The sequence below is a fragment of the Passer montanus genome, unplaced genomic scaffold, assembly GCF_014805655.1.
Source record: "Passer montanus isolate IOZ18808 unplaced genomic scaffold, ASM1480565v1 scaffold10, whole genome shotgun sequence".
In the NCBI taxonomy this organism is placed as follows: domain Eukaryota; kingdom Metazoa; phylum Chordata; class Aves; order Passeriformes; family Passeridae; genus Passer; species Passer montanus.
Window position 1 is genome coordinate 14265238 of NW_024356505.1, and position 25709 is coordinate 14290946.

General features: G+C 35.9%; 1 protein-coding gene across 13 annotated transcripts in view; it reads right to left on the reverse strand.

Annotated features, from left to right (window-relative positions):
* HDAC9 (histone deacetylase 9) overlaps positions 1 to 25709 on the reverse strand; it is a 456332-nt gene that overhangs the window by 86656 nt on the left and 343967 nt on the right. For all 13 annotated transcript variants that reach the window (XM_039706463.1, XM_039706396.1, XM_039706402.1 and 10 more), the window contains 4 exons: positions 14821 to 14876; positions 14491 to 14578; positions 10006 to 10125; positions 9585 to 9682 (listed from right to left, as the gene is read on the reverse strand). In XM_039706463.1, the coding sequence (XP_039562397.1) occupies positions 9585 to 9682; positions 10006 to 10125; positions 14491 to 14578; positions 14821 to 14876 (362 nt within the window). The remainder of the gene's footprint in view (positions 1 to 9584; positions 9683 to 10005; positions 10126 to 14490; positions 14579 to 14820; positions 14877 to 25709) is intronic.

Sequence of the window (25709 nt, forward strand, 5' to 3'; positions counted from 1 at the left end):
CCAATGCCAAACCACCCATTGAGTGATTTTTTTTTCACCTAATCTCTAATCTGAACCTCCCCTGGTTCAAGGCCAAATCCAATCCCAAAGCATTGGGATTTTTCACTTAAAATTTTCTAGCTTCCTAGAGTGATGTCCTCACCAAGAGGTTAGACATGAACACTGTCATAAAAGGATTTGAAACAAAAACAGTCAGTTGTTTTCTTGGAAACTTCCAATAGTTCTGGTTTTGTTCCAGTGTAGAAGAAAATCACATGTCATAACCACGGACAGTTGCTGCTTACTGGAAGTGCTGTCTTTAGTCATCTCTGCTTTAGTAATGCACCCCCTGAACAGGAGGGACACAGCACCAGAGTCCGGTGAAGCTACTGACAGTGAGAAAAAGAACCAAATAAGCTCCATCATCCCTTCAGCCCTCCTCCTTCTATCTTCTGATAAGCATGTACACTCCTACATGCATGACACAGGAGAAATGCATCCCAAACATGGCTATTTTCAACCTGGTTTATCCTGCGCTGTAATTTGTCTGCTTTCATTTTCCTTTTTTTTTTTTTTTTTAATAAATTAATAATCTTGGTAACTTTATTTTAACAGCTGATATAAATACCACTGAAAAGCTTGTGGTAGGTAAGCATATGAATCAGCTAATAAGATCTTTTAAAAGCTTACTTTGTTTCAAGGCATAACAACTCATGAAACTGCTTGTATATAATCTTAAAAATTTGACTGCTTAATTAGGTTAAATGTAGTCACAGTATTTAAGATAAAAACCTTCCACACTTACTCAGTGAAAAGCCTCTGATTTCACAAAGTCTTTCAACAATGATTTTTGCAAGAAGCTACTATTTTATGTAAGTAACAGTTCTGTATCTTAGCTATGAATTATGGTGTTGTGCACAACTGAGGTCTGCATAAACTAATGACACAAATGATCAATTGCCTTCTAAACCATAACCCTAGTACATGTGATCACAGGACAAAGACCCCACTTTGCCTGAATAAAAATATACACAATGGTAAGTCACTCTACAACTAAGTATTTTTCTTATACTGCTTGTAAAATTAATGTCTCAGAGATTGAACTCTGATGGATTCCCTCACACTGGGTAATGACTTACTATCCAAGAAGCTGCACTGATTTAATGGATTACTGATGGCCCAAGTAATACTCTAATACCACATAATGATGAGTCATAGACCTCCCTGAACTTATTCATTAGACATCTATTTTTGAGACATTTATGTTTTCATAGTTTCAAACATCTCTCCACAGGACTAAAGGCTGACTTCAAAAAGTAATTAAATACTTGGAGTTAGGGCTCCAACAATATCCAGTAACAAAAGTCCTCATAAGATCTTGCAGCACTGAGCACAGTGCTATTCAGCATGTCACAATTTTATAATCTGACTCTTGCCAGATTTTTTATTTTTCTTTAGAATTACTGCAGCTTTATTTTCTAGAATATTTTTTCTATAAAAACACTTATTCATTTTGTGCAATTATTGTATAGGTAAAGTGTAGCACAGACACACAAAATTATTGGGATAAAAAATATATCTCCAAGGAATTATTTGTGCAAAAGCATGAGAACATCTATAAGCACAGACATGCCCTGGAGGTACTCACACAAACTCACACTGAGACACAGGTGTGTGAGCACACCAGAACCTCACAATACTTCTTTGCAATCCTGCTTAGAATTGAAAGCAACAAAATAAAAACTCCCATTTCTTTGTCTTCTTTAAGTATTAAAAGAAGAATAGTGGAGATCTCATTAGCTAAGCTAGCTAAAGAAAGCATGAATAAGGACTGTGTAGCTAAAAGGCCTCTGTTTCTGCTGTTCTTGAAACAACACTTCTGTCTGATTCTGGATAATGGGCTTTTAATAAAAATATCCACCAAAGGAAAACAATTAAACAATACATAAAGCACCAGGGTGCAATCTAGTGGTTCTGTTACAGTCTGGAGCTGTTCCAGCAGAGAACATGTGGATATTTTTTACAGGCTGCAGTGTAGTTCTCAAAAGTTATTATAAAGCAACAAAATTTAAATTGGGACTGGACATCTATACAATCACTCAGTGTTGCTGTAGGACTTTTAATTCTGATCTGAAATTTATCTTCATGTAAAGACCACAGATATTTTGATTTTTAGGGTAAAAGTATCTTCTCCGCTCTTATTGCTGTTTAATTTCTTCCAGGATGTTTTTGGTGATATTTCTCAACTTTTCCATCAAAGTATTTGACAATATGGCAATTCTTTATCCATACACCTCTATTCTTTCATCTTTCTGGCGTAAGAAAAATTGGAAAATGGTTATATTGGAAAAGAGTTCAGACACTTTCCAGTACTTTGAAACTACAGACCATGTATGGCTTGGGGTTTTAATCAAATAGTTTTTAACCTGAAGCACATAAACCTGACACATGCCATATTTTATTATCCTTTCTCCTCCACCCCCTACTCTGCCATGTCAATAAAAGAAACTGTGCATCTGTAGAAAAGTAAGCCAACACTAATTAATTTCTGTAATGAACGGTTTCACTTTTGTAGTTCCAGTGAATTAAAGGAACACCATATACAGTTTTAAAAATCCCAATACAGTAAAGGTGAAAATTTAGGGTATTCAGTCAGAAGAAGTTAGATTTTCCAAATAAAAGTAAAGAAGTAGGAAGAACAAGAGGTTGTAGGTTATAAACACTGTTGCCAGTTTTAGTTTTATGGTGAACTTTGAAGTATAACAAAATGCTGAAAAGCTGTTTATACCACTGTTTCAGATGCTTTTAAGTCTGCTTCTCCCTTTCTTAAAGACTCAATGCTCAAAACATTTGGAAAAAAAAAGCATGAAAATTTACTATTGTTACAAAACCTTCATTACCACACTCAAAAAAGAATTCTAAAGTCACAAATCATCAGGACTACTGAATGTTTACATATGAAACTTATACTCAAAGCAGATTTAAAAATTATTCCAAGCAGACTTCTACCTTCTTCAAAATTCTTCAAAAGAAACTGCTCAGGCACTCCTACGTTACCTTTCAAGAGCTGATGGTACACCTTTATTTGATTTCTCCTAAGACATTTTCTGTGACAGAAGGGAAAAGAGAGACATCTCTGGTTGACATGAGCATCTTTTAAAGATGCCTGGTAGAAGTGAAAAGATCAGAAATTAAAAAGTGATTGAAAGAGTAACTTATAACTGCAGATTGCTATGGGTGTCTGAAATCAAACCATATACATTCCTACAGAAACCACTTTTTATATTTCCTAGAGCTGTGTTCTGTTCAGTCACATTTTTCTTCCTAAATGCATTGTCCTTTACAATGCAGAAGGACTATGGGTAACAAGAAGTCTCAATAATGTCCACCTGCATTTGAGTAAATCATTATTTGCCTGTCATACACTACTCAGAGATTCTGCTTTCCTCTATACACAGTAAAATGCTGAATGTATTTCTGCCAACAACTGGACAAGAGAAATAACTATAGTTGAGATAACTTTTAGCAGTTACTAAAAAGCAATATATTGAGTATAATTAGTTCCCATTACCAAAGATAAGGATGGCACTTAGCTAGTTCTGAGGCTATTGTGAATAGAGTTCACTGGTAACACAATAGGTTAAAGTTCTGAAGATGTTACTGGAGTTTACTTCTTCTTTCATTGACTCATGAGGCTGAGTAGCTGACTTTTTCTTATCTCCTCCCATGCTTTTGTATTTTTATCTCTTTGAAGAGATATCAAACATTATCAAACATTTGAATCAGAAACCTCATCTAGTATCATATAGCCTCAGCAGCAGCCTCTGGAAATTACAGTAATAAAAAATTAATAGCATTAAGTTGTGGGTATTAAGAATAATTGTTTAAAAGAACTTTATACTCAAAATCTATTCTTGGTGGAATTTATTAAACATCACAATACAGCACTGTACTATGACTCACTTTCAATAGTTAGCTACAGCTAGGAAATGCCAATTTTTGTCTTTTACATTCTCTTGTTATGTTTATCAGAAACCAAGGTTTCTACTCAGAGAGTTATACAACATTGCAGAGCAGTGATGCCAAAGACAGCCATAATAATATTCAAAATCATAAAAATCGATGGTTCGCCCTCATGTGGTGTATTTAGCTCATTTCCAGAAAATAGCCAAGCCTCAGCATTGAGCAATTAAAGTGATTTGGCAACTGGATACATTTCTAAGTGAAGAGAGATTGAAATAGACCAGAAATACTGTGTTTTGAGAGAAGAAAAATAAGGAAGGACATTACACAGATCATACAAATGTATTTAAAATAATAAATGTAGATAGGGAAGAATGTGAGTTTCATCTACACATGTAATATATAAACAAATAGACATTTAATGAAAGTGGAAGACTAGTGATTTGAGCTAAAACAAAGAATTTTTCTTTTTCAGACACACATACTTAAAACCATGAAATTCAATACCAACAGGTAAATGTAACCTGTAAAAGTTATCTCACATTCCTTAGTCAACAAAAAAGTTTTAAAAGTAAAATTTACAGGAAAATTAAATTAATAAATAAAAATACATGCTATGCATACTTCTATTAAAAAACATATTGTATATATAGCAATATAGTGTTCTTCTTAGCATTTAGGAGTTAAATTCTAATGTAAATAGTAGAGAAAAACTACAGTCAATATCTATGCTGAAACAGACTTAACCAGGACAATATATACCAAAACATCAAAAGTACTTTTTACAGAGCTTTTAATTTGAAATGTCAAAAATAAATGTCATGAGATCTGGAAATGCAAAACTATGGAAAAAAAACCAAATGGTGTACATCAATACAAGAATTCAAATGAACTTAATTGTGCTCTGTATGGCCACAAGGAATATTTTTGTTAATATTTCTGAGCACAGACTAGAATACAGACAGTTTTAAACACACAGATTTTCTCCCAAAACAAGCACTAAGGACTGCAAGACAGGATGAAGATTTTCTGCACACCTTTGTTTTTTTTTTTTCATTTTTACATTTTAACACACGTAATTTCAACCATGATTTTAATTTTGAACTTGGTTTAAAATTATATTTTGGGACTAATTACAAATGTATTTTAAATTAAATCATGGATATAGCTCATCCTTAACTCTGCCTTATTGCCACCTATTTATTTTGAATTTGCTCCCCTTCTTAAATTAAAATCAAACACATAACTGCTAAAAGATAATATTATCATGAGCTATTGCTAATCATTCCAAGAATCACACACACATACATGTTTCATTTTATTCAAGCTTTTATGGCCAGCTTCATTAATATGCTGTGGCTCTTTTATGCTACTCTGGAGTAGTGCAAAGCAGCCAGAGCGTACTGGCTGGTTCAGCTAAATTTACAGCTCCTTTGTTGAATAAAAGCAGTGCAAAGCAGTTGTAAGGCACAGCCCAGTTTCCTTCTGTCTCTTGCTTCTCCTTCACTCTTGTGAGCACTCATTTGTTTTCACCGCCTCCTGCATCTTCTGTATTCCACTCTACAGAAACACATCTCTCCTGTGCCCTGCAAGCTCCAAGTACACGCAGAGACATATGTGCATGTACAACACAGACCTGAGCCTCTTTCTGCTGCCTGCTTTACTGAGCACATCTGGTGTAATGTGGAGCTTATGAAAATAATTATTTGAACATTACTAGTCAACCATTGCTCTTTTTTTTTTTTTTTTTTAGAACTGTTGGCAGAAGAGAGTGGATTACATCCTCATAAACTCGAGTGTAAAATCATCCTTCTAGAAAACAGCCACCATATCCTTTGGCTTTCAAAGAGATTAAAGCAAATTTAACCTGAATAGGTGGAAGTAAATGATGAAACAAATTCTCTAGAGGGATACTTCAGAGCTTAAAAATAATGGAAAAGAGCTGTGCATTTTAGTTATCTTAGGAGAAAAGAAGAATGCCTGTCCTTTAGAAAACTGTCATTATTTCAAGGATTTTTTTGTAGCTAGGCCAGTTCCTTAACTATGGTAAACATCAAACAACACTTTTCTGGCAAAATTAAATGGCATAGTGATTTGATTACTGCAATTATTTTCCATTCTACAGAAAGTTCTCTATCCTACATTTGCTACTACCTCCTCATAGTTAACACATGCAAACTTATTTTCTTACTAGAAATAAGAAAGACATGAAAACATCTTTTATAAATGAATGAGCAGTCTTCATCTTCAAATTGGCTACAGCCACTTAAATTTGATTTTGCAATAGAAAGAGTTAGTTCAAAGACATAATAAACTTTTCATGTAGCTGAAATCAAAATGGCAGACACAAACCAGCACCCTAATTTTTCCTGTTTTCCACTACAGTCCCAGCACAGCCATGCACTCAGCATGCCTTTGAAGTGATTACTCTGTGCTCAAATTTTTCTGCATTTTCACACATGAAAGTTGTTTTTTCCTGAAGAAATATAAATATTTTCCCTAACAGTTTGGATGAAGAGTCAAGTGGAATGTTATTCAGTCCGAGAAAGGTTTACATGAAATAGATTTATCTAGTAATTTATGCAGTGGGAAATAACTAGTATTCTGCTACCTGCATGTATATAGGTACGTGTGTAAATGCTTCTACAAATATATTTTGACCTGAAAACTGATATCAAGTACACCATCATACATAATACCTGGTTATGAGCTGAACTCTGGAGACAGAAAAAAGCACCTTGGTCTCTTTTTCTGTGGACATTATCATTTAGAAGGATCTCTGCTGTGAAATTTGACAGTCAGTCAAGTAATAACAAGCTACCTAGTGTCAAGGCTGGTGACACTTCAAATATGTGCTTGGCGCAATTCTAGGATGAAATTAGGGTTCTGCTGGTGAGAAAGTGAAAGCTATGTGCACTAGCTGGAGAGTTTTAGATTATTTTAATGCAAATTTCTCACTTCCTAAGAACTCAAAGCGTTAGGCTCTAGAACCAGCATGAAACCTTGGCTTGTCTCCAAACAGGCTCCACCTATCTGCAAACTTACTCACACCTTAGTTACAGTGGAGAGGATCTTCACCAATATCTACTCCTGCCTTCACTAGGGAATGAATATTGCCCACCTCTCTGCCTACTGGTAGGTATAAAAAGAAAATATCTCTATTCCCCCCTTATTTTTCTCTTAAATTTGAAGATGTTCAAAATTTTCTCCACACCATAGTTTGGACCTTCTCTGTAAGTCTGTCTATCAAAGCATGTAATCTAATATAAAAAAACAAATCACATTTTTCTATCTCTGAAATTCACTTATTTTCTTAAAAACTTACTCATTGTAGACAGAAACTCCAGAACAACAGCTGATTTGTTGGGAGAGCATGACAACTCTTCTATTGATTTTCTGGACATTTCTGGACTCTTGCCAGTCTCACAATTCTGTTCTGGCCAAACTGAGAACTTAGGCTACATCATGCATGATGTTTTGGATAATAGCAAGGATAGATTCTGGCCCATGGATAAAGTGTCTTTTTACTAGGACCTGTAAATTTACCTATCACTCAGACCAGATCTACAGAAACAGCTACCTGGCCTGTCCTAAGTAATTCACAAATACTTGTGAATATTTGCATGCTGTTTACTTCAATGATCCCCATTCAAAACTGTCATACCAGTAATACTAAATCCATGTCTGCGAGACCTACAGAGGGCACAAAGCCTGTGATCAGGTCAAAAGGGGCTGAGAGTGTAGGGAAACATTTCCTGTTGTTGCTTGGAGAAAAACATTCACATTCATTACAACATTAATCACAAAGTTAAATGGATGCATTAAAATAGAAACATTAAATTTTTCACCATCAGCAATTTTTTTCAAAAAGGATATTATTAACTTAAATTTGAATTTCTGCCTTAAAAATATAGTTAAGTTTATGCAAATGATTAGTCAGAGTGTAGTAAGTTACATGAATTTTATTTTCCTGAATAGTGCTGCTTTTCTTAGGAACAGAGACTGAAAATCCCTCTAACTCTGAAGCAGAGTAATAGGAATAGCAGCAACACTAGCTGCTCCAAACAATTTACTAGTGTGCCTAAAAATAGAACTGTGAAGTACATATTTGTAAATGCACTGTTAAGCCCAGGTATTTTTCACCAGGATAACAGGGGTACCAATTATGGTTACAGTCTCAGTATGTGAGTCTTCTGTTGAATAAAGTGGGACCACCATTCTCTGCATCACTACATGGCCACATTACCTATATCATTAGTGGGACGGTTTGGATCCAAACCAAAAATGTTGGGGTGGAAATACCAGATATATTAGTATCAGACACTAATACCAGTGATTTGAACCATTCAGTTCCTTAACTTATGTAAAAATCTTATGGAAGTATAGGAAATATCTTGGAAAGAGCTTGAGGCACTATTTAGTGTAGAAAATTTGGAGCCCAACACTTACCATTTGTTTAGACTCTTTTTAGATACAGACAAATGTAAATAAAGTTTAAACTTTTTCCACAATAACAGTGGGATACTGTGAGTATATAAGGCTATTTCTCTGATTTCAGGTGTGTTGTTTATTAGAAACTCTGCATATTATTTCATGGGCTGCACAGAAGTTCTTTGGAAAAAAACCAAAAAACACACAAACAAAAACTCCAACAAACAAAACAAGAGTTTGATGGGTTTTTGTGGCGTGTTTTCAATAGAGTATAGTCAAAAACTGTATATGATGATTGCACTACTTTAAGTGTCTTAAAAGACATTAGAGATACATGTGGGTTTTCTTATTGCCTTTCTGCCACATCATTCTTTTTTACATGAAACTCCTTTTCAGAGGCGTAGCATTTGCCCAAATTTGAAAGATGAACCCTACACCTTCCCTAAACTTCACTAAACCCTTCCACTGGATTGTTTTACAGTGAAAGGAAATGGTGTATCTAAGACAGGACACTGAAACTCTAAAAGATAGTGTTTTGGACTGTTCTTATCTCTTCTGATCCCATGAAAATAAGACTTAATAGATAATGAAGCATCACCTATGAAGGAATAAAATTTCATTTATGAATGAGCTATTGAGAATATTCAAAGAGTGAGCAAAGAGTAATACAGCATGCAACATTTCCTATCATTCTTACTGCAGTATATAAAAATTATTTATTTTAATTAAATAACACTTTACTGCAATTTTTAGAAAAAAAACCTAATGGTCAAATCATAATGAGTCTTTTAAGTGAGTGAAGAACACTGGATTTAGACCATACTTCATATTGCTTTTTGTCTGCTCTACTGGCATGTAACTGCAATCAATGTGAATGTGAGCAGTAGTTTTCTTTTACCTGGTATAAATACTTACATTTAATTTTTATAGATAGAGAAGTAAGCAAGCTCAAAGTAATTTTACTGGCATGGCATAATGATGAAAACACAAGTGATCCATTAAATAATTAGAATTTTTTTTGTTGATTCTGCATGGATGATCACAACTATAAAATTACCATTTTTAAAATTTACTGAACTCTCATATTCTGGGATTCCAGGATTAATTTATTTTCATAATGGATTATTCTCCTGACTTTCAATATTACATTAGCTCTTATTCATGCACTTTTGCTTTACCAACAGTTTTCAAGACACGTAAATGGTACCAACCTGAATGCTGTGAGATACTCAACATCACCCATAGGAGGATCCAAGCCACCTGTCCAAGCAATATTTATGTTATACCCTTCACCAGGGCCACTTCCAACCTGAAAAAAAGAAATAAAATGCCAAAAAGAGAGAAAAAGCGGAAAAAGGAGGAGGAAAAGAGAGAGGGAAAGGGGAGAAGAAAAAATTTCTCAAATGTGCATTAGAAACAAACATCAAACAACATGTCAGATCAGCCTTGTTTGACAAGGACTGCTCTGGGTTATGCACTTGTTCTCCACTGGTCCCCTGTTCCCAGTAGACAATTTGGTAATCTGGTGTAATTTAAAGAACCAGAGAAAGACAAGAAAATTAGGGGTAATCATGCAACGCAATTACCTGAAAGATACAAATAAAAATGGGGCTCTAAAGAAATAAACCTAACCTCATTTGGGGCTCCACTGCCGGGGAAGAAGTTGCCTTCATCATAGCGATGGAGGGAAACATACAGGATGCTGGGGTCAGCATAAAAAGCCTGCTGTGTACCGTTGCCATGGTGAACATCCTAAAGGAGAAAGAAAACAGATGACAAATGTAATAATGTCCAACTCAGTGTGGAGAGCTTAGTTCTGCTTTCTTTTACACCCCCCTCCTCTCTCTCTCTCTCTCTCTCTCTCTCTCTCTCTCTCTCTCAGTTTCTCTCCCTCTCCCTTGCCCTCCTTTTGTCTTTCCCTTTCCCCCTCCCTTCACCACCCCATACTTCCTGAACTTTCAGGCAAATTACTCTTTAATGCACTCATTTTTTAAACTGGCTTCTAAAAATCAGGAAACCATAGCGAGCGTGCCCTGGAGACTCCAGATGAGCAGTCATTGAGAAATCCCAGTCCTTTTGTACAATTAGATATTTATACACCGGCTCTTTGTACTCCTTGCCTCAGTGATGGAATCTAGCATCCTGTTTTATGGAGGAATTTTATGACTTATTAACTGCCAACAGTTCATAACCCCTCAGGCTTAATTAACTAGCCTCATTGGCCTCTGAAGAAAGACTAATGTTTAAACTACAAACTAGTATTTTGCAGAAGGATCTATGGTTTACAGAGCTTTTTCACAATTCTTGACAGAACACTAAACATAAGAGTATTCATTGATTTGCCAAGTTCCACTATTGAGGTCAAAGGCTCTGCGACCAGCTGAGTAAATTGGCTTTCTTGAAACATTCAGTTCTGTTCAGTCCCTCAGCAGTTAGATCCACATCAAAAGAGATGCCAGATGCAGAAAGGACTTCATACTTCATTTTTGCAAAATCATGATGGCAACAGTTGAAGACATAGGAATATGATCTCATTAGCTATTAAATAATCTGGCAGATAGGATGGTGCCTTCCACAATCAAGGAGTGACCTTGGTCAGTCTCCATATTTCAAACATTATATAATGACAGTGAATAAAATTCTGTCTTTAAATAAAAGGCTGGCAAAGAAATGCTGACAGTATATCTATAAAACAGAGGCTGATGATGCAGACATTTCCTTTTTTTTTTAGTTTGTTTTCACAGTTCACTACTATTCTATGTGGTTAGACACTCAAAAATTTTACAAGTGATAATGGAAAATACACTTGTCTTTCAGTAAAAGAAAAGTTTAAAAAAATGTTTCTTCACTGGCATTTCTAAGAAGCTGAAAAGTTATAGACATTTTTTATTTTCCTCCTTTAAGACATCCCAAATTTCTGATTTAGAGAATTAAGGAGGACAGATGAAGTATGCTGAATGGCAACACTGTCACTGTCACCAGTCTGTATTTGGTATGTACTGAGGTCTAAATCCAATTTAGTGTCTGTGCAACAGAAGTCACATTCTCCTCACTATGCCTACTCCAGGAGGACTCAAGTTGTACCTCAAGGTGTGCACTGCCAATAGCACAGCAAGCACTAAACATTGCTTGCCCTCCTTGCCAGCTGAAGCAGCCCATGAGTTTCACCCACATTGTTCAGAACTCTCTACATTGATTGAGTCTTACTTGTACTGCATTGTGCTTGACTTGGACCTCCTCTGGGACCTCTGTAGGGTAGTATTATAACAATTTCATTTCTTTTCTGTGTTGAAAGTACTTGAAACAACACACAGATGGAGTTACAGCCGAGCTGTAACCTTAATACCAAGGTTAAATGTAACACGTGAGACGTGCAAAAGAGAACACTCTATATGAGGCTGTTGAAGATTTCAAGGCAGCCAGTCTAGTGTTAGATGGTTCTGACTGGCAAATGAATTAAAATCTGACATGCAGACTAATCCCAGAACCCCATTCAGTCTTCACCTGTGACAGAGTTAATTGGTTTACTCCAAAATAGACTCAAATCCTACTAACATAAACACAAGTATGGATGATCCTGGAATGAAGATTTCAACAACCTGACAAGCTATGCTGGTCATATAGATAGATCTGTAGGGACACAATAGGACTTCACTTTGTTATTTTAATTAGTCTTTCTTTTCCATACATATGTGGGGCTTTAGATATATTCTTTCTGTTACAGTTTCTAAAACAGAAGGAAAAGTGTTAAAGGCGGATAGAGATTTTTTTTGTTATTACTTTTTAAAAAATTATTCAAATCTCAAGCTAGCTTTCTTGTTTAAACTTTGATTTCACTAAGAGCTCTTTTTTGAAGGACAGTAACGTCTCTGTTTAGACAAAGGAATGTGTTCTTTAAGACTGTGGATGTTAGCATGAGGGAAATGAGTTTGTATTCTGCCCTTAGTAGATCAAATGTATTCAGGGTATCTAACTCAGTTCAAAACCAGAGATTTATGCAAATGGTGGAATGAGGAAAAAAATCCTGTCAGATAGGTCTTTTATTTTACTATATAAATAGACTAAATAGATGAAGGGAAGATTGAAAAGTACACAGTTAAGAACTTATATATGAAGACATGTAGCAGCTATGAAGACTACACTTAATTTGTAACTAGAGTGCACTTTAGTGTGTGGGATTGGATATTACTTTTTAATATTTATATTGTAGTAACATGTATAGCTGCCAACTTGCATGAGGTCCTGCTGTGCTAGTCACTATCAAAATATAATCTTAAAGGTTAATTTCAAGTCTAACATCTGTAATTCCATTCTTTCCTTCAGATGCCCCAAACTCTGTTGGTGGGAATAAAGATGTCACTATTAACTTGTTCATTCATTCAGTTTGGCCTGTGATTTATCCATAGTTTGCATGCATAAGAAATTTTCCATATGAATTTTTGTACATCATTGCTCTGATCATGGAGCAGACTAGGGACTGGACTGCAACTGCTCCAGGAATGAAGTCATCTGTGTCAGCCATATATTTCTTCCTTTTCACCCACTGAGTTATTCTGGTCAATGGGACAGTTGCAGAAAGGCTGAAAATTCCCTATCTTCTTTCCTGGGTAAAGATAGGCAACTTCACAGGTAATCATTTGCATAGGTAATGATTTGCACATTTAACCTTGCCTTGAAAAACTGAAGCTGAATTTCTAAGTGCTTATTGGCTAAGTACATCCCAGTGAAGTGTTTTGATATTTTTTTCTCAAAAAGGCAAATATAACATTTACAGGCAAAAAGACTTAAAAACATTCACAAACTTTGAGTAGACTTTTCCTATTAAAAAGTGAGAATAAACAGAGTTCACTTTTCACCAGAATTTACAGCAATGAACTGAAAGATTCAAGTCAGCAAACAGACATAACATATAGTAGAAATGAATTTTTCAGAAAAATAGTTTCTGGCAGCTTATAATTATGTTTCTAAATGACAGTAGAACAATCTGAGAAATATTTCAAAAACATTCTAGGAATATTTAATCTACACATATACTTAGTCTGCCACTCATTTTTCACTTACCATTCCTTCTCCCACACTCCCCCTTTCTCTGCTTCTCTTCAACAGTCAGTACGCATATTTAACTGAACAAAAGTGCTAGATGGTAAGGCCATGACTCCACAATAAGATTTAATTATGAGTGCAGATATGAACAAGATTTAGACTATTAAGCCCTGCACTTCAAAAACCCTTTAACATATTTTGTCTTTAAATCTTTTATCACCTGCAAAAATTAATTAAGTGCAGATGTAACAGGTTAGGTTTTGATGCCAGGGTTCATTTCCTGTCTATGCTTTGTCAGACACCCTATTACACCTCGTCATGAACTGTAGGAAAACAAAAATGGTGCTCATAAATCAGCATTCAACTTTCCTTGGGCTGTGCGTTGGGCTGATCCTTTGAGTGCAAGGCAGAGCTCCAATTCATTATTCATGAAAATAATATAGCCAACATGCCAAATGTCATCTGCATTTAAATAATCCATTTGTTAAATGTATTAAGTATTGTGTAAAAATGCCTTCTATTAAAATACAAGACTAATCCAATGAAGTGGATTTTTAATCACATAGGTTTTCTTCAGGGAACCACCAAAACCTGGAATATATGACTAGAAAACTTCTTGGGGGGAATGACCCGTCAATTTGTTTAATAATATCAAAGCTACACAACAAGTCAAATCATAGCGAACTGGGGAAAGTGGTCAATTTTGTTACCAATGCAACAACATTCTTTAAAGAATATCTGACTACTTAAAGTTTCTATTCTGTAGGGAAAAGTAAACTTGGGTTCTGTAGGGTTATTTTAACAGTGGAAGTATCAATTCATTTAAGGACCATAAAAGTTGCCCTGATCTGTGCCTTCTTCTCATTAAATTGCAGTTAACACCATTAAAGTGAAACATAGATGTTTATAGCTTCAGTACTGCCATCCTGGCTTTAATGAGTTCCCAAAATCAGAGGAAATGCACACCTTTATAACTTGTAGGTATTAAAAGCAGGAAAGTCCGACTTATTAATACAAATTCATTATCTTTCATCTAGATGCACTTTGAGTGTGATGCTTGCCAAGAATACATACCAGATCTACAATCAATATCTTGCCTATATTTAGCTTGTCTCTCAAGTATTTGGCAGTAATTGCAATCGAATTAAAAAAGCAGAACCCCCTGTGGAATAGAGAAGAACAGAAATAAGAAAGCAAATCAGTCAGGAAAACAGCTATAAATAATGTTCAGAGCATTTTAAAAAATGCTATATGATCTCTGAGGCCATAAATCTGCTTCTGGGAGTACCTAGAAAGCCTTTTCAGTCATCTGCTAGCAATTACAGTTCTTCAGAGACATGCACAATGCAGGTGATTGCCAGTAACCTTAGTGCTCCAAGATGGGCAATATTCCCTGGTACTTACATGGCTGTTGATTCTTCAGCATGATGGCCTGGGGGCCTTACAACAGCAAAGCCATTCTGTAAGAACAAGATAGGTTTTCAATTATCAGCTTGAAAAAATACTTGACTCAGAGCAAAACAGAGCAGCAGGCAGATGGGATTGAAATCTATTAGAGCTTCTTGAGCACTTTTTCTATCCAATCACACTTTCATAGTACTGCCAGAAATAATTGTTGAGAATAGTGGCAAATAAGCTATATAAAAACACGCATGTGCATAGATACATACATACGCACACAACATGATCTAAACAGAAGGAAAAAGGCAGGATGAGAAAGCCCTCTTATGAATTCTGCTGTTTAGAATTCACATTTAAAATTAAGGTCATCTAAAATCACGTAATCTTAATTTGCTCTATCTTGAGATGCTTCAAAACAGAAGTAGATTAAGGTATATATTTTACATGCTTAGCCATAGTTGACCTTACCTCTGTATAGACTAAATGATAAATTCAGACCCACACACACACATAATTTCTAACAGTAGAAAAAGGATGACAATGAACATCCCATATTTCTGCAAACCATAAATTACACTTGGGAGCCTGCCATGCTTGCAAGTTAATAGATTCCCTGAAGTCAATTTCTAACACACTTTCTGGAACTTTATATACATTTCATAAAGTACAGCACTAGGATCAGTGATGACCAAAGGAATTTTTTACCTCTGGAGTCACTGAAGATAAAAGAAAAATGGAATTTCCATCCTTCCACGGTGGGTAAGACAATTACCATATACATAAAAATAAGAAATTATAATCTGTATGTGAGATATCTGCCCATGAGATATCTTGTATTTTCACACAGCTTCACACAAATACGGGATGTGTATGTATGCCTGCATGACCAATCAAGCATTGTGTTCTCAGAGAGGAGGGGACAGGAAGAAAAAGGTTGTAATACTTCTGTATTTTATTCATCAATATTAAAGTATTCCAGCTTTATATAATAACACTTGATAAATATAAATGTTTCAGTCTTCTCTTACCTGAGAAAAACATAACAATCATTAAACTTTCACTCACAATAGTTTAAATACAGAGGAACATGGCAGTTAATAGTTACATTGGTTCCTGTGAATCTGTTATTTACAATAATATGAATGCAGGGCTTGTGTGTACCTGTGGAATTGTCTACCTATGTTGCTTCACTGGCATTCATTTATAAACAAATACTACCATGTTGTCTTATTTAATTTGCTGCTAGATGTAATGCAAGCAGACAGCTGCCAAGTTTTGTGGAGCATGGCCAAAGTTCTATCAGAGTACAGTAAAATTAAAGTAGAATACCAAGGGAGTGCATGTGTAACAGTGGTTCTTCTGGCCACCATTTAAAGAATCTGAGGGATTTGACATCATGACTTATTTTGCATTGTGTCCAAACTAAAAATACAAACCCAAACAAACAAAACACAACAACCCAATAATTAAAGGCACAAAAATTATATGTTAGTATTCATGCAGGCATTCCTGGAGATGGGATATAAATTTCCTATAGATCAAGCACACCAGAAAAAAAAAAAAAAGCATTATGTACTGCACTAATTTGCAGAACTAAACCAGCCTTGGACTCTTAGCTAAAACTGTATTCCCTATCCTTCTGAGGATTTTTTAACATTTCTTCTCACACAAAACATGACTTAGAGGAGAATTTGGCAAAAAACTCTTTTGTAGACTTTATGAAAAAAAAAAAAAAGTATGCTGATAAACGTCGGGATAATGAGCTGAAAAAAGACTCAGCAAAGAGAGTATTACTAGAGAAAGAGCATGATGCTACCTGCATTTTCTTCTCTCGATATTTTTAGGAATTTGGAAGAAGTCCATGAAAGGCTTACAGCTGCCCCTGCTCAGCTAACAGTTCATTATCATCTAACTTTATCAGTATTCCCAAAAGATCAATATAATTAAGATGATTATCTCTAGGAGGATTTCATGGGGCAATATAGAGACAGAAAATATCAGCACTGCTGTTTTTGACAATATGACAGTTCCAGTGTAGGCTTCTCTTCTGTTCCCTTTGCTGAGGCTCTTTGGAAGCCCTGTTTTATTACATCTAGGTAATTTCTGGAATCGGAGCTTAACTATTACAGTTTCCCACCAGCAGACAGAATATTCACAACAGGGTTGTGACCACTTTTTATGAGTTTTATACATCACAAAAGGTTCAGTATTCACATGGGAAACTTTCTTATTTTAAGAAATACTGAATATTTTAAGAAATACTGTGCATATATTACACTGATGATAAAATACATAGTTGAATTACACCAAACACTGAAAACTAGTTACCATACAGAATTACTGGCATTTTTTGTGCAGTTGATAAAACACTTAATTTCTCCTACCTTCAAACTTTGCATGAACACAGCATACACTACTACAATGTAACATTAATTTTTTTTTCTACTTAGGCAATTTTAAATACCAGACAGTAAGTTCAGTAGACAGTAGAACAGTAGATGGAAAAGCAAAAATCTGCTTTAAAGATAGAAAGACTAACACAGCAATACGTTGAAAATGAAGCCAACACACATAAATTCAAAGCGTTTTTGTACAGAGCCTTATTTATACTAGGATACAGACACCTTTATAAGCAGACAGAACATAAAACTGACTGACAGACATGAACATTAGAAAAACGATTCATGTCTGTGCCATTATGTGATTACCTTTATTTAAATTTGAGGATTAAGAATAAAGCCTGAATAGAGATATTCTAAAATCTATGCTTATTTGAACAACAAAGGAAGAGAAGTCTGCCCAGACTCAATTTACACAGAAGATCAACTGCAGATAAACCTACTGAGTTGTACCTTTAATAAAAACTAAGAAAAATGTTAGTCTTCTTCCACAGTCAGCTACGTATTCTCTTCTTTCATGAGTCTAAATAGGTAGTTGGATGCTTGATCTCCAAAGAACAGAGGTGTACATCTTGTCTTTGGTGGTCAAGTTAATCCCTTTCTCTAGTGTTCTGGATTACAGTGTTGGTCTACATCAAGCTTGGGCATCTACTGTGCCTCTCAATTAACCTTTCCAAGACAAGTACTCAAGACAATACCATAAGTGGACAATCCAGGGCTTAGAAGTGACCATCTATTGCAGAGTTCCACTGGTGTTTCTATTACATTACCTCCACACAGGAGGTAAAACTAGATGCAGACAATTTTTCTCTAGGGCAATATGTGTTCATTGTGGCAAGGTGTGAATGATTCTTCCATTCACATGACAGTCTTGAGGAGCTTGTTCTGCCTAAATTCCAAGTGAACCAAGAGTTACCTGGACAGTCAGGTACTCCAGGTATGGTGAGAAGCCTCACTGAAAAGCAGTGCAAAATAGTTTCAGCTTAGTACTGCCCTAGGAAAATTATCTGGCTTTTTGTAGACTTCAAGAAAAGCCAGTGCCATGCAAAAAGTAGCAATAAACCACAGCAGGTACTCCAAGTGCACTTATTGAAGTAGTAGAAGACTCAGGTTCAACTTCTTGAACATGGGGATGAATTTGTAATTTTTTTTCCCCACACCACTTTGTGTAATTAGATTATGTGGTCCATAAAATAGATATTGATATTGACACACATCTTTATAGTTTAAATTTTCCAACAATAGGTCTGGAGTCATGCTCTTCCTCAGCTTTTATTCAAACACAAAAAATTGTTAATTAATATTATAAATTGAATGTCTTCTTTTATTTTAAGCTGTAAACCTCTGTATGAATTAGCAATGACATCTTTGCCATCTATTCAAGAGGCAATAGGCACTGAAAGAGCAGAGGCTTCACATGAAAAAACCCTTTTACTGTGTGGGTGACCAAGCAATACAACGGCTTGCCCAGAAAAGTTGCAGACTCTCCATTCCTGGATATATACAAAAGCCATCTGGACATACACAGACAACTAGCTCTAGGCAGCTGTGTTTGAGCAAGGGAGGTGGACAGAATGACCTCCTGAGGTCACTTCCAACCTCACCTGCTCTGTGTATTTTAGATGGAGACTGGGTAACTAACTGGGGGTCTGAATTTCACACTTGAAGCTCAACCTGCTCCTAAGGTTAGGTGATGGAAGTTTTTAAGTTCTACTTGTCTAAATCCCTTAACCTATCTCGCAGTTAACTCTTAAAACTACCAGTGCTTAAACAAGGCAGTCTTGGGTATGCACTTGTTTTTAATGGAAGGATTCTATTTTTGCTTCAATGTGCACACGTTTCAGAATGAGAATTATACAGAAATGGATAATACATCATTATACAGATATGTATCTATTTGTCCTGTCAGAATTTATATTCCCCGAGTTACATATATATATACATACGTACTCGTATCCTTATAAAGTCATATAAAAAACAATTTCATTATATTTAAAAAGTGGTCCATAAAGTGTAGCTCACAGGTCTAATCCCTAAAGTAGCCTTAGTGCCATCCTTACCTCTGCCTTCTGTGGTATAGTCAGGACCTACAATAACAAACATCAGGGCTGCTTTAAGTCTTGGCTGCCTACAAGAATCCACTTGCAGCTGCTACCAGGAAGAAGATAACCATACTGTTATCAGTGCCACAGGCTGTAACACAATCTCAATGTGCTATGCCATCCATCAGGGAGGGTAAGCATGAGAATGAGTGGTGTAAGGCTGAGGCAATCCTTGGGCACCTGTTTGGGACAATTTTACAAGCTACTCATATGGCCAGAGCAGGAGTCAGCTCTTGGCCCCAGGGGTCTACGGATGCAGTGAACAAGAACCTGTGATTTAACACAGCAGTAGCAGCAGGATGTAGATTTGCCAAAAAACCAATAATGGACATGAGGGAATACTATTTTGTCTTGCAAAGGAGGCTAGTAGAGGCCGAGTACACAGAATGGACATGAAACACTTAACTTTGATGGGAACAAAGAGCTCCCTGTCTGCTTTCCTGAAGGCCTAAGTGGATAGCATCAGAAAACACACATGAAAAGCTGGTGCTTGCAGACTAGCTCAGATACAACCATGACAGCCTGTTTAGCCACAAGTAGTGTTAAATATATTGGGGAAGAAAGCAGACAAAAGAGTTTTAGTACAGAGTGGTCATGGAGGTAAGCCATGTACCACACATATAATTAAAGTTGTCTGATTATATGAAATAATAGCAGTCATCCAGCTATAAATATAACCATAATTGCTGGGATACAGTATCTAAGAGATGGTTTAATATGAAAATTTCAAATTTGTATTTTGAATTTATAAAAGCAAATACAAACTACTATCTAGAAGATTTCATTGGTAACTTTGATTGAAAGCTTTTATCAATTATATCTTTAACAGTAGTAAAATAAGTATTCATGTGTTAGTTTCTTACACGCATGCATTGTTCAAAATGCTGTGAATAGGTGTGGAAAAAGGCCTCTTTTTGTGGCTGTCTCACATAACTTGGAATTTTTTTTCAAGCAAAGGGAGATTTTTATAGGGCAGAGGGTGAAAAGATAGAAACAAGGGTAGGGAAGAGCTTGCAAGAGAAAATACTGTCCAGGAGGCACCTGGGCACAGAGGACTTTTCAGGAAAGGAGATTTTTGTAGGCAACCACAGGAGCTGTGTGGGGTTTTGTGTTGCTGGCCTAAAGCTCCACTAGAGGAAGGGCACTATGGGACTAGAGAGACATTTCTTTTCTGCTCTTTTTGATTATTTTGTCTTAAGAATGTTAATTTTTGTTGTTGTTGTTGTTGCAAGAAAACCTAGCAATAAAGCTGTGAAATATGGCTGAAAGATTTTTATTTAGAATACTTTTAAAACTAGAAAACTAAGAACTTGGGGGGAAGAGGAGGTTGATTAAGCTAATTCTGTTTATCCACTAGTTTAGTACTACTTACCACATGATGATTCCTCCATAGCCCTGGGTGACAAAGGCCTTGAGACCAGTAAAACCCAGGCTTATTTGGAATGAGAGCTTCAAGTTCAATTTAAGTCATCCATGGATTGTACAAAGACACCAGAATAGCAATGACCAAATTCAGGAGGTTTACTTTGGTATTGATTCAACCTGACATATCAGAAAGAACAATCCCAGGAATGTATCAGATTCTGGTTCAGGGGAAACTCATTTCAATTGCTTTCATTCTGTTAAATGACCCTTAGCTACCAACAGGGCAAATTTACATGTTTGTTTGTGTGTGTGTGTGTGTGTGCATATGCACACCCACATATGATAAGGTAGAAAAATGGCTTTTGCTTCACTTGATTCAGCTGAAATGGATACTCACAACAGTCTCAGACATACTTTTAACTTATATGCCTTTCTTCTTGAGTGTTCTTTTGAAAAGTTGCTTCCTAGTTCACTCAAACTTTTTTTTTTTTAAGCAGGGAATAATCACACAAATCCTACCATCTCTTGACAGTATTTTGTGTAGGTGTCTTCTGTTTCAAGTTTGCCAAATTGAAAAAAATATACAGCACTACGTGTTTCTATCATAGAGAACAGTGCTACCATCACCAAGATTTACATATTTAAAGGATATCCAAAGTAAACTAGACAGTAATCCTTATTCTATATTTAAAATACTTAATTCTACCTTATAATAGTACTGAAGGGGTCATCTGAGGCTGAAGAAAAATGTTTCAGCAATATTCCTGTGTATTTTCAACAGTTACATGTTCTGCTTTGGCAGCGAGTTATCTATGATGATTGAAAGTCATCTCCCATTGGGAGAATGACTCCTATCTCCTGTTTGCTAACCTCTCCCAAAAATAGGCTTTTACATGGTATACTCTTTTTAAATTATATTTTTCACCTGTATATTTTTTATTCCTGCCAGTCAATTTAAAGATACTAAGGACAGACAGAGAAATGTACAATCTGTTATCAGAAAATAAATTAAAACACATTTCATGTTCACAAAGCAACACAAAATAAAACAACTACCACAAGAACAAATAACATTTTGGAGGACTTCATTATTCAATGAAGTATCATTACTGCAAAATTATCATACTAACCTAACTGGTTTCCAGCTTTTTAAATGTAGTATTAACGATTTCATAAACATCTAATATATGGCAACAAAACAGGTGACTGCATCAACATGAATAATTTGATTAACAAAATGAAAATATCAGCAACTTAAACTCTTTCAGGAAAAATAAAAAAAAACAATTTCACAAGCTAAGTCCTAAAGATAAGATTCTTTGCAAATTCTAACAGTTACTAATGAAATCTGATCATACTAATCAAAAGACCACAGATGCAGAAACTCTCCTTATTTTTCTCCAAGACTTGTCTAATGTGTGGTTTGGAGAACCTCTTGTCCAGCTGGGCAGCAGGAGGGACGTGCCTGCTGTGTAGGACAGATGCAGAGGCAAGGGAAGAGTCTCCTGGTGCACAGCTGCTTGTGAGGGAAGCAGCAGGGAGGGGAGGTGCACTGAGCTGAGCATCACAATGGATGTGAGGGAAGCACAGGGCCAGGCAGTAAAGGAGAAGGGAGGGCAGGACAGCACCTTACAGTGCCACATCCTGCAGCAAAGAAGGGGAGCAAGGAGAGCCTCAGGAGACACTTCCAGGAAATAAATGTTCTCTGTCTGCATCTTTTTGGGCCCTCTTTCTGAAAGTGAGGTCATAAAGCAGAGGCTAGAGACAATGATTTCCAGGTTCATGAGATACACTGCATGCAAGAAATCATATGCTGGGCACTATCTCTATTTCTTCCACAAGCACTAAGGAATGTATCATAGCACTTCTCTTATCTAATAAAATTATTTATTGGACACAGCTAAGGACTGTGGTGGAATTCTATTCATTCAGATCCACATACTCCCCTCTTCTAAAAATCAGGCAGCAGACTATTAGAAGTTTTTGACATAAATCTGTTTGGGAAATGAGAAATGACCAAACATAGATTTATAAAAACAGACAGGAGAGGTGTGGCTCTGGTTCCACATAACATAAATACCTCACTGTGCATCAGCAGCTTTCCTATTTATAAACAGCTCAGAAAAGGTAACCTTCATGCAATAATTAGTCTTATCTCCTACTGTAAAATTGCCAAGAACACATCATCAGACATGTAAAAAAATTAATGAAAAAAGGAAAAGCATAGCATTTGACTCAGTATAACATCACATTTACAGTACTATATATTTCAGTAGTGGTGTGATTCTTTATTCTCTATTAAATACTACCTCAAAAGTGTATCACATGGATATGAAAGACTGCTTATTATATTATTAAGCAGATCCACAGAATGCTTTAACAATTGTATATAATTAAATTTTTAAAAATCCAGATTAAGACTTCCCAGAGAAGCAACAATTTGTCTAAATTTTAAAAAATAAAAACAAAACAAAAACAAACAAACAAAACAACAACAACAAACCAACAAAAGCCCCCAAAAAAGCCCCACACCAACCTCCCCTGAAAAACCCACACCACTGTTAATTACTATTGTGGCTATTGTTTTACATCCCTAGTACTGCCATACTGATGTTTTTCCCAGTGATCAAGGAGATCAAAGAAATCTGATGTCTCACAAGGGGGTTGAACTACAGCAAAGAGAATTCCTCTTAATTCCTTGTAAGTTTTTGAACACTGTCCAAATCAGATGAACAACATCTTGCTGTTCTCAATGAGACTTGTGTGCAATGGGACTGATATCTCAGGAAATTCAAAATAAAGAACTTTTTGCCTTGTATATGAGTTTGTCTCATGCCCACCTCTGTAATGAATCTCCCAATTGTTCTACAGACTTTCATGGTTTATTTTTCAGTCTCATCTCTTTTCTTAGCAACATAGCTCCAAGCTACTACTATCACTTTGTGCCATAGCAAACAATATCAGTAGGGACCATGGAATAAGCATAGACATTGAAAAGTCCTGGCCTTCCTGAAATGAACTTTATATGTCAGATCCCCATCCATACAGGGCACTTGATGCTTGTTTCCACACTCTAGCCCAGCACTGTTGTAAAAAAATGTGGGGTTTAAATTGATTGAATTGATGCCAAACTGCCAGTACACCATCTGATAGCAATCTACAGTGGTAAACATCCAGGGAACTACTATGGTGTGCTTCTCTACTGCACTCATCTTGCTGTTAACATGCTGTAGAGCTGTTATAGTTTGCATGCAATTCTTGGAAGGTGGTTTTTTTGCCATCCAAAAATTCTGAGACTGTAGCAGTTCATTCTAGATTCCCATCAGAGCTTAATCCTCCCACTCAGTGCTCACAGTACAGCCCCCAAATGGTTGCCTCACATGCATATCTGCTCAATGAATGCACATGAAAGTGGTCAAGTTCATCTTCTTCCCCTTAGATTTTCAAAAGCACACCACAAAATTGGTATTTTCCCTAACAGAAACAGCTGATCAACTTATTTTTCTACAGATAAAATGCAGGAAGATGGAAAATGAACAAGTAAAAGTGTAGACTGGAACACACAGACTCATATGGGTCTACAGTCATATAGAGATTGTAGAAACTCCAGAAACAACTGCAAAACCCTCCCTAGTGCAATTTACGATATGAGAGCATTGAGAGCAACTTGGTAGCAAACCCTGGGTTTTAATGGATGCAGTGACAATGCACACAGGATGACTGTGCTAAAATAGCTAATGTCAGGACTGTTGCACTTACAGAACTTCTGCTAACATGCTTTCCTACTGACAGTCAGGCATTAATAACCTTTCCATAGCCTTGAATGAATAATACCACATGCAGACTGATAGTTCATACAGACTTCATAGAGGCATGTAAATCACTGGGCTTCATGCTGGAAGTCTAGGAGCAGGTTAGATAAACACCTATAAGGAATGGCAGGAATATTCACAATTCTCTTTCACAGCAAATCCCTTCCATTTCTGTTTTTCTGAAGATTTGGTTTAAATCAACTACTGGGCCTATTGAAATATTGCCTTTCCTATGTCTCGACTTGCAAGTTGCATGAGACTTCAGTTCTCTGCATTGTAGAAATATATTCTATTTAGGATCAACAATAACATTACATTAAACTACAAACTAGTTCTAAGTATAGAATACCTAGTACTAAATATAAAACATTTGTTTACAGACTTCTGCAACACCAGTAGCAAGAGAAGTCTCACAATGGCTGATGATTCTTTTCAGATGCCCATCACACGCATTTAAGCAAGAGCATTCATGTGATGTGAGACACATCACAAATGCACAGAGGTAAGTGGTAAAGATTCTGCAGTGGACCTCGCTCATGTCAAGTGCACACAGGATGTATCTCAGTATTTTTACCAAAACTTGCTTTTAAATTGCCTTAGACACTGGTGTGTGTCCTACAGTTTCTAAAGATAAGAGATAGCTAAAAAATGCTTCACATTCATTATTCCTGTGTGTGGAACAATCCATAGAGAGTTACAAATCTTACTATGACCAAAAAAATCTTAAAAGGGCTGAAGAACCCATCAGAAAGGATACACAACAGGATCTCATACAATGCACCCTGCCCCTGATCTGAGATTTCAAAATTTGTACATTTTGTGTGATACCTGACTGTAATGACTTCAGTACCTGAACATAAAAATTGAAATAAACATAAAACTGCATTTTATTATTTCAGAGCTACAGTATTGAATTTCACCTGACTATGTTAGCACCTCTTTGGGAATGGGTACATATATTCATGTATATATTTAGATAGATACAGAATGTATCAGGGTATAAGTATATGTACCCATTCCCAAATAGGTGCCTAACATATTTTGGTTGAAATAAGAGAAATATACAGGAAGAAAATTTTCCAAACAGAATTTGTAATTTTAAAAAATCACCATGCAGTGTTAATTTAAAAATATTTATTTCCACCTTGATTCTGGAAATAGGACTGAATCCATTAGTATGCGGACTGGAAAGCGAATAAACAGTTTCATTAAGG